At 40.3% G+C, this 9,768-nt stretch overlaps 1 protein-coding gene across 4 annotated transcripts; it reads right to left on the reverse strand.

Annotated features, from left to right (window-relative positions):
• Positions 1-67: 67 nt before the first annotated feature.
• tac1 (tachykinin precursor 1) lies at positions 68-3,844 on the reverse strand. 4 transcript variants are annotated; one of them, XM_026156290.2, is made up of 6 exons: positions 3,583-3,722; positions 3,352-3,489; positions 2,529-2,631; positions 2,423-2,446; positions 624-680; positions 68-548 (listed from the first exon to the last, which is right to left on the reverse strand). In XM_026156290.2, the coding sequence occupies exons 2-6, from the start codon at positions 3,466-3,468 to the stop codon at positions 499-501; spliced, it is 351 nt and encodes a 116-aa protein (XP_026012075.1). In that variant the 5' UTR covers positions 3,469-3,489; positions 3,583-3,722; the 3' UTR covers positions 68-498. The 4 variants fall into 4 exon arrangements, with proteins under 4 accessions (XP_026012075.1, XP_026012076.1, XP_026012078.1 ...); XM_026156291.2 differs by having other exon boundaries at positions 68-545; positions 3,352-3,844; XM_026156293.2 differs by lacking the exon at positions 2,423-2,446 and having other exon boundaries at positions 68-545; positions 3,352-3,844.
• Positions 3,845-9,768: the final 5,924 nt, after the last annotated feature.

Raw genomic sequence — 9,768 nt, forward strand, 5'->3', positions numbered from 1 at the left:
CTGCCCTAGCACCATCCATCTAGATTAACTGAGTACTGATTTGCACTGTACAAGCTTAAGACTGAACCAGTGATAAAATAATTTTAATACAATTTTTAACATTATTTTAATACATCACAACATATGCAGATGAAGAACAAGGCAGCTTCTATAAGTCACTCGAAAGCCAAAATGAGCACCTGTGCTATTTTGTTGTATTAGCAAAAAACAATCAGTTGTGAGGCACAATGAAGTGAAACTATCAGCACATTGTTCAGAAAACTGGCAGGTGGTGGAAATTAACATTTATAATGACACTTCCTCAAACTCCACTCTTTCTTCTACCGAAACAGATCAAACTGACACAAATACAGAACTGCTATTTCACTACAGTATGAAAAATGCAATCTTTTAAATGAGCTAACAGCTATATGCGGTTTGGAGAAAAACAAAACCAACATCCGGTCCCCGTGCCGTGGCTGAAGAATATTTGATGAGAAGCAGAGAGGTGACAGCTGTTTAGCGGCGCTTGTCATACATCTCTATTGTGTTCCAGTTATAAGACTCTGCTGAAAAAGGGGAAAATGCCATCTTAAGGATTCAGTTTGTTTTTCAGAAAATGAAACCTCGTTAAGTGAACTGACCTGGCTCCTCTTGGCTCCTCTTCCCCATCAGTCCAACGAAGGAGTTCACTTTATGTCCTTCATAGGAAAGACATTGAGATAAGACAACACTGAATGTCTCATTCATCTAACTACAACAAGAAAACTGTAATGTCTCTTGAGCCATCGACAAAACAATGAATTGTGTCTTTCTGGTTTCTTTCTGTTAGTATTAAAGACTTTCTGTTGAAACATGAACAGTTCAACTGAACGGCCACATGTCCACATGATTGTTTTACAGCAGGTCCTGCATTACAGGGATAAATTAGCTGTCTGCTTACTTACGCTGCACTGAGTGCATCACTGAGTAGGTGACTAATTCAGATGAAACGCAAACCATGACAGAGGAAAGAGAAAATCCCCTCCTCCTCATGGCTCTTTATCTTTCCCCTCTTTGTCTCACACAGGCGTCTCCCCTGGACCACCTTCTTTACTCACTAATTAATGAGTTCAAAGAACATTAGGAAAAAAAATCTTTGGTGGGTGTATGTTAATTAAACCCTGGGAAAGTGTGCATTTCTTGCCCACAGACACAAACACGGTGGGCAAGTGGAATTTGTGCTTTTTCTGCTCCATGCTCTGTTTGTGGAACAAAGGCCTTCCACTTTTGTGGAGCGAGCTGATATCTGTAGAGCTGTCACAGCTGTGTACACCTCTCCACCCACTGTCTCCGTACATTTATAAACTCAATGTATTTTCTTTTGCCTTTAGTCTCAGTCAAAATGCACATTATTAGAGAAAAACACACAAGTCCATCTGACCCTTGCACACTTGCCTTTGCTTGTGTGTCTGATATTAAAGAACCTCGTCCCTTCACACACTGAGGAAAGTTCCTGTTAAAGCTTAAACACTGACTCTCCCATAGTTTTCCTGGCAGTAAAAATGTATCTGGGCTTTTATGGGTTAATGTCCTGAATGCTTTTTAATGCCCTTCCATCCATTTAAAAGGGTTTATTTCATGGATGAGACACGAAGCAGAATCTGTGCGACCTGTATCTACTAAAAGGCTCAGGACGTTACATTTGTAAGGCTTTGCTGTTTACATCACTTGCCATCACTCTGTGGTGGCAAGTGTGGTGTTCTATGCAGGAGTGTTCGGCAGGATGAAAGCTGCTAATGTCAACAAACTGAACAAATTAATCTTAATCAAGACTGATTCTGGGAGTAAAACTTGAAGACTCAGGTAGAGGTGTCTAAGAGGAGAATGCTGAAGAAATCCCTCACCATTATGAGTAATACATCCCACCTGATGTATACGTCTCTGATTGGTCGCCACAGAGCAGTCTCATTTTACCACATGGGAGGATTATTACATTATCACTAGTAATTTATTCTCTATTAAATTAAAAGTGATACTGTAACAGGATTACTTATAATTCACACAAGTGATATGGTGGTAAATTCAAAGTGATTATTTAATTCTTGTTAACTTATCACTGTAATAGATGGTTGTAGCTATTCATCAATTTTATTTGGCAATAATATTCATATTTGCCTATTTCCACTACTGTACATACTGATATTTATATTTGTTTTAAAATCGTAATTTTTTATTTAGCTTTATTTTTACCTGAGCTTTATTTTGTTATGTTAAAATTCATTTTTGCGTTGTGCATGCTGATTTGTGCACAAATGAGCAGCGTACCAGCTTGCGCCAGTCAAAGCTCTGAGGTAACTGGCCACATATCTCGAGCTATTGGCAAAGGGGTTAGGTCTTTTTGTTCCGAGTTTTAATTAAAGAGCAGGAAAATTGCTCTAGCTATAAGGACTTCAGGACTTACTTTTGCGGGTGATCTGTGTGTTTGCTGTGGGAGGATGAAAGTAAAAATGAAAGGTTAGCATAACTGATGCATAGGAGAAGTACTTTTATTAAGAAATAGCTCTTACCCATAGAGCGCCTCCCCATCAGACCGATAAACTGATGTGGCTTTGGCTTTCTTGTCAGTCTCAGCAGGGCTTCTCTGAACGGGTTGTCGGAAATCCAGCCATTCTGAGTGGAGGGAGAGAAGCAATGCTTACACTGAGAGGCAGAGTGGAGTGAGAGTGGATCTTATCTTTATAAAAATTTTGCGTCATCAAACTATACCTCAACTGTGTTAATACCATCTCTACCTGCTCGTGTCATTATAACAAGAGAATAAAGCGGAATTCTGCCAGAACCTTATCTTAATCAATATTAGCTGAAAGACCCACCCACCGGTCCACCCACATAAAATACACTGAGTAAAGCAGAATGTATTTGGATCTTTTCTTGCCATTTTCTGTTTCCATCTCAGGATTATATTCGTGCAGTACGCATCATTGTGACTGGCAATATGGATCTTTGCGCTACTAATGTCCCGCACAGAGTGACGATGCCCATTATGACAAAGTGCCGACAGTCGCTCCTAAAGTGTGATTAAGCTAATATATAAGCCTTTATATACACCTGTTCAGTAAATTTGTGTATACATGTAATTTTAATATCTTTTAAAATACAAATATGCAACCTACAGTGTGACGCTGGGGTTTAACATACTTCTGTAAAGGGATGTCTTTGTTCTCACAAAAAGCAAGAAAAAAAAACTTAAGTCAAACTAATTTCCTTATGCCTGTTAGGCGGTACATAAATTTATTCTGCTTTCATCCACTGAAGGAGACTAAAAGATGAGCTACTTAAATAGTAGTATTTATGAATTATTAAGGAGAGAGTATAAGTCTGAATAAATACCTGGATTTGATTAGTGCTCGTCCAGTAATCAGTGTCCTCTTTTGGGTCATTTTCTTCGCCGGAAACTTGGGCGGCGGTGATGAGAACCATTAAAACTGCTACAAGCAGAGACTTCATGATCTCGCAGGTTTTCTCTCACTGTACAACAACAAGCACTCTAATGCCCAATGTATCACGATAACAGTTATCAGCAGAAATAAAGCGAGGTGAATGAAACAGGTGTGTGAGCACCAGAAGGAGCTGGAGTGTGCGCTGTTTCTTCCTCAACAAATCAACAGTAGTCCATAGCGCGTAGCCCGTGTCACAGCACTATCTCCAGCGCTGTCTGCGCACTCAGCTTCTGGAGCTGTTTGTTTCGTACGGTCTCCGATCCGTACGCTCCTATATACCAGTGTGAATAGTGTTGCTAAGTAACGCCTTAGCAGTACTATGATTACTTGAGTGAAGTTTCGGTAAGCAGCCTGTTAAGCGCAGTGATCAGAACCTGTTGTGCGTCACCGGACTTCACCGTCACTATTATGAAGAATGGCGGTGACGTCAGAAAGTACTGTTATCCAGCTTTTCCTTGTCACAGAGCCAAAAACTTCAAAGTAGCTCCAACATGTCTGGGCCATTTGATTTAACGTTTTTTCATTGTTTGAATACTTTTGATGGAGGCCAGTGTTGCAGGGATATTTCTACCTAATGCTCAGTTTAAGAACATTTGTATTTAACATTTAATTTATCATTTATTCATGAATTTTTATTGCACCAAAGGAGGAGAGTGCGTGAGTGTAGTGCAAAAAGCATCTGCATTATGCAATAGAACTCCTAGCAAGCATCTCCACAGACAGCATGCAAACGCTAAGCTAGCCAAGAAATGGGAGTAATGTAAAAGCTGAGTGTTTGTCAACCCAAGCCCAGCCGCCAGACCCTGAACTTCAGCACGTAACAAATGGATGAACAGACAGACTGCAGCCTCCGTTTCTACAGTACAATCACCGTGGTGATCGTTTGAAGTCTTTCGGGGCTGGTTTTCATCTTTCCCAGAGAGCAAGATGAGATTGAATTAATGTTGATTTTTCATCTGAATCATCATTATGGCACAAATATGCTAAAATCCATATTAAAACAGATGACACATGGCAGTGTAACAGCAATGACAGTGGAATAACATTGATTCAAAGTTGTCGTGTTATAACTGAATGATTATTGATCTGTTTATAGTTGACCAGGCGACAACAAAGGCATTGAAAAGTAATGGATTCATAGTTGACCGGGAAATGAAAACTATTATCAACTGTTCCATTGGACCCCTCTCAAAGTCATTCATCTATGGCTGACTGGGAAATTATATTGAAATTAGGTGAATTTATAGTTGACTGGGAAAATGTATTGAAATGCCATTGACTTACACTTGAAAAGTTGCAAAAAAACCCCAACAAGATGGCAGTGTGTACGGACATATTCAGCAGCACAGCGCACCCAACTACTGTGCACCTTTTGGGGTTTTTGTGTTTTTTATGCCTTTTCACTGCGTCCTCCTGCAATGCACTGAGGACTTTGTATTGTTGCCTCTACTTTTAAGATTAGGCTTAAACTTTCCTTTATGGTAAAGCATATAGCACCAGTCCTGAAGCACATAAGCACAGAGTCCAATTCAGACCTGATCCAGCTCTAGCAGCAGGACCTGGAGACCTTCATTCACTCTGTCCTTTTCTATATTAAGTGCTGTGCAGAGAATGTGACAGTGACTAAAACCATTTGGGTTTTTCCGAAGCGAAAACCTTGGATGATGAGTGAAGTAGAGGCTCTGATCAGTATGTCGGATGTGCCACGCAATGCTCAATTACATTGGTGGGAACTACTGCGTTAGCGCAGTTAGTTCGTTAAGCCATAACGAGATTTGCCGCGTTATGGCGTTAACGTCATTTTAATGAGATTAACGCTGACAGCACTAGTGGGAACACAACGAATATGACTGCACATTTACGCCGACATCATCCTAGTGCAAAGACAAGTGGAAGTAGACAAAAACAACAAGCAGGCATGCTACAAACTTTACGCGAGTCATTTAGACAGCCGTTAGCACAGGATTCTCCTTATGGGGACCTGATATGTTTAATATGCTGCTGAGAATATAGCCCAGAAGAAGCATATAGTATAGCTTTTATTTTGAAAGAGCCATTTCTCTGTAATAAACTCTCTTTTCCAAAGATGAGTGATTCCTCAATCAGATACAGGGCTCGCAAAATCGCTAGCCCGACGTCCTGGGGCTAGCGATTTTTCCAGTCAGGCTACCAAAATCTATCTCTGCCCTGCCCGTCGGTGAGTGCATTTTGAATACAAACCTTGAATGACAGAAATTATTACAACCACTGAACTTCAGCTCTTTGGAAAACACCTGCAACACACAGCATGTATACTTAGATAATCAAGAGTGGCATTACAGCTGAGTGAATGCCACCCCCAGCCCAACAGCCACACTCTGAACACTCACTCTCAACATAAAACAAATGGATGATCAATCAGGCTGTTTCTTCCTGTTCATGTTTCTAAAGTAGCGATCACTGTAACAATCACTGTAAGTCTCTTTATGCTAGTTTTCGTCTTTGCTTTGTGCTGTGGGCTTTGTGTAATACCAAGAGAAAGCTCATATGTGTGGCCTCATAAGTACAGGGATAAATTATGAGACAATGCCTTTTAGGTCATTTTATGGCATCACATTAAAGTAATTTAATGAGTAATATAAGGAATTACTTTCTCCTGGGAGTAATTAAGCACTGTGCTGCATTATTTTTGAGAAAAGTGTTCAATGCAATATGTGCAATAATTACTTTTTTGGGTAATGACCCCAACATCCATCACAACAAAGAGTGGAAATACCTCCAACACAGAGTCACTAAATTCTTATCAGTCCTCATCACTAGGTAACTCAAACATAACTCAATTTTAAGACCACTGCCACTTTACTAGGCACACCTGATGAGCCATCACATCATTAGTGAAGCTACAGACTGAATCTGCCAGTAGCAACAATCCCAATGCCATTTCTCTAATTGCATGTTCTACTTTGATTTGTAAAATTTGGTTTACTATGTAAGAAATGCATGTTGGTATACATATGTCAGAAGCAAGATTTTATAAGTTCAGAATGGGTAATAATTTATAATTTACATAAATTACACATTGAGAAGGCAACTGACTGAGTCACATAGGTGTGTATCGCAATTTTTATTTTATGCACCAGTGTTTCACACTTTATTTTTTTAGTTGTTCTTATTTTTGTTGTTCAATATAAGAACCTTGTTCCTTACATTAATATCATAAACTTTTTTTTTCAGGAGTGGATCCATTACCAGATCTCTGCATGTTCGGAATAACAGAATCATACACAAAATGTAATATTGAGGACACGCCACTTGTGACCATAATGATGGCCGGGTGCAGGAGGGAAGTGTTCTGTCTTATGAGCTGGTAGCCTTGACCAGAGATGGCAGTATTTAAGACCAGTGCTAACAACTAGTCCTCGCCAGTTTGTCTTCTAACCCATTTTGGATTTTGGCCAACACATTTTAAGTTCCTGTTTTGCCTACCTTGTGTCTCCTTGTATTTTCTCCATTGCTCCAACCTGGCAAGAACCTAACTTGCGTCGACGCTGGTCACTCCTGTGAATCTCACACCACTGGCTCATGCTCTGTTTCCGTTTCTCTTCGTCTGCTTACCCTCTTGCCACATTCACCTTGGATCACTTTATCTCTCAGGCTGGACTTTCACGTCTCATGTTCCCTGAACTTAAGTATTTACCTTGTGTTTGTAAACAAAGCTTTGCTGAAAATCTATTTGTTGTGCCTCCGCCTGAATCTGCATTGGTCCTCTTTTATGCACTGGCCCTTTCCGCTATGATGGTTTTGTGAGGTGTGTCATGTCAGAGGGCAGAGGTCTTCACTTGCAGAGTGCATCATGAAAGGAATAAAGTAGAAAGCAGACACGAGAAGAGTGCCGAAATAAAGCCCACAATAACCGCTGAGTATAGTAGGCTAAGGAATGTTAACTACTCACTCTGTGGTCTATTCGTTCACCCCACTGCCCTCGCCTCCCTGCATCTCCTGATGCTTACAGATATTTCTTGTCTTGTTGAACTGAAATGCCTCAGTGTACAAAACATTATTGACTGCAAATATGTGCAGATGGAATCTGGTTTGCCTACACTAAAGAAGAGCCATGCGTATTACTGGCAAGTGCAAGGACAACTGCTCATCAGTGGGATGCAGTGGTTGTGTGAGTGTGTGTGTGTGTGTGTGTAGGCACAGGAGAACTACTATGTGCAAAAATTATACACTGATAGACGTGCAAAGACCAATCAGAGAAAAAGCTGATCATTTTTTTTCTGCATATTTATGCCAAGCTACCTGTCTGGCTTATGTAACAAAAAGTGTTTTATTTTATTATAATTTTGATTCATATTTTTTGCATAGTATGCATCTGCATAGTAATATAGTGCATTAGTATAACATTTCCAATGAATTAGAACTATCAATAGAACTCAACTATCAGCACTCAAGTATCAATTGTGCAGTTAGGTTTTGTCAGCTGAGGGGCGGAAACGCTACAATATTGGCCTCAGCTGCAGGCCATGTGGTTTCACTAAACTAATTTTTTAAACCTATGCTGTGTTCTGGTAATTTGACAGCATATATGCAAGCAGTTGTTTATATTGTAGGCATGTGATAAGGCGACGATGTCATCAAAAAGTTTGTTCTATTTTACCTTCAGAATGACTCTCTTCACATGTACTCTCAGTTTGACTATGGCAGGTGTATTCTTAACCTGGTATGCTGGCGTTTGCTCCTGTTTAAATAGAAAAGGTGGGCAGAGCACCTTGCATTTACAACAGCTACTGATTAGAAAGAAATTATCTAGCATCAGTGCCATGTCAACCTCTCAGCAATGCATGATTGCTTGGATAGCTCCTTATCACTAAGCGAACCACCATACAGATCAGAGATGAATGTCACTGTAGCTATGTCAAATAAGGCTTTCACGGTGCAGTGGGATTTGTATGAAAAGTACATTTCACTTGGTATGAGTGAATCAGATTGTGTTTGCCACCTCAGCTCTGTACAGTCTAGGATCACCTGGGTATGTTGAGGTGCATAGTGCGCAGAGTTACTTTCGGCAGAGTCAATTGCTACAGACCTCCAAACTTCATATGACCTTTAGATTAGCTCAAGAACAGTGCATAGAGAGCTTCATGGATCCAAGCCTTACATGACCAAGCACAATGCAAAATGTCAGATTATTTAAAGCACACCACCACTGGGCTCTAGAGCAGTGTAGACATTTGGTGGATGGAGATGTTATGGTGTGGGGCTGTTTTTCAGGAGTTGGACTCCGGCTTCTAGTTCCAGTTGAATTCTGAAGGCCTCAGGGTACCAACACATTTTGGACAATTTCTTCAGAACTGCTTCAGAACTGTCTTGTGAAAATTAGCTGTTGCAGTGATGACGATGTAGCATCTTCTTGGTTTGAAACAAAGTGTTTTGTGAAAGCACTGGAAACTACCTAACATGGGTTCTATCAGACTCTATCAGCCTCCAAAACCAATCTTGTGGTTTCTGTATTCCTTAGCAGCCTTAGCATAATCTCCTTAAACATTAGAAAATGTTCTCTAAATCTAGTTTTGCCAAACTGGTGCAGCAGGTCTCTTGGTTGGTACTTATGCATTTCAATTTAACCAAAAGACTACGCTATAGATAGCTAATGAACTGGTTTAGATCAGCGGTCCCCAACCCCCGGGCCTCGGTCCGGTACCGGTCCATGAGTCGTTTGGTACCGGGCCGCGAGAGTTGAGGCTCAGGTGTGAAATGTCTGGTTTTCAGGGTTTTTATCAGTTTTCAGCGTTATTTTGTTATCGTTTTTATCGTTTACTCAGTTTTCCTTGGTCTTTTCACGTGTGTTATGAATAAATTTTCTTTTTTTCGGTACCGGTACTAGTTTTATTTTGTTGTATTTATCCGCGACACCGTAAAGGCTGGTCCATGAAAATATTGTCGGGCATAAACTGGTCCGTGGCGCAAAAAAGGTTGGAGACCGCTGGTTTAGATTATTGCCCATTAAAGTGATCACAGACCATACTTGGACTCCAGAAAGTCTCACACAATATTGTCTCATATTTTATAGGTTTGCTGAGCACACACAAATACACAGTTCCATAATCAACTACTGTGTGTTGCATTTAGTTCTGCTTCCTTTGTATTATTTCCTTTGTTCTTTTTCAGGTCATTTATTAACCTCCTCTTGTGTGCTCCCTTTTCTAAAGAAGTTTGGATTTTGTTGGGTTTTTTCCCCCTCTGTGGATACTCTGCATGCATCTTAATTAAAGGTTAGTTTTCAGTTTGACTGCTGGTTTCTAAGTAGTCACACCGAGGTCTGACT

This window comes from Astatotilapia calliptera, chromosome 22, assembly GCF_964374335.1.
Source record: "Astatotilapia calliptera chromosome 22, fAstCal68.1, whole genome shotgun sequence".
NCBI lineage: Eukaryota > Metazoa > Chordata > Actinopteri > Cichliformes > Cichlidae > Astatotilapia > Astatotilapia calliptera.

Excerpts from the sequence above, each read along its gene's own strand:
- tac1 (XM_026156290.2), bottom strand. The coding sequence starts at position 3,468 with ATGAAGTCTCTGCTTGTAGCAGTTTTAATGGTTCTCATCACCGCCGCC. Across the intron at positions 681-2,422 it reads CACACAGATCACCCGCAAAA|GACATAAAGTGAACTCCTTC; the intron begins GTAAGTCCTGAA and ends TTTCCTATGAAG. Across the intron at positions 549-623 it reads GAGGAGCCAAGAGGAGCCAG|CAGAGTCTTATAACTGGAAC; the intron begins GTCAGTTCACTT and ends CCCCTTTTTCAG.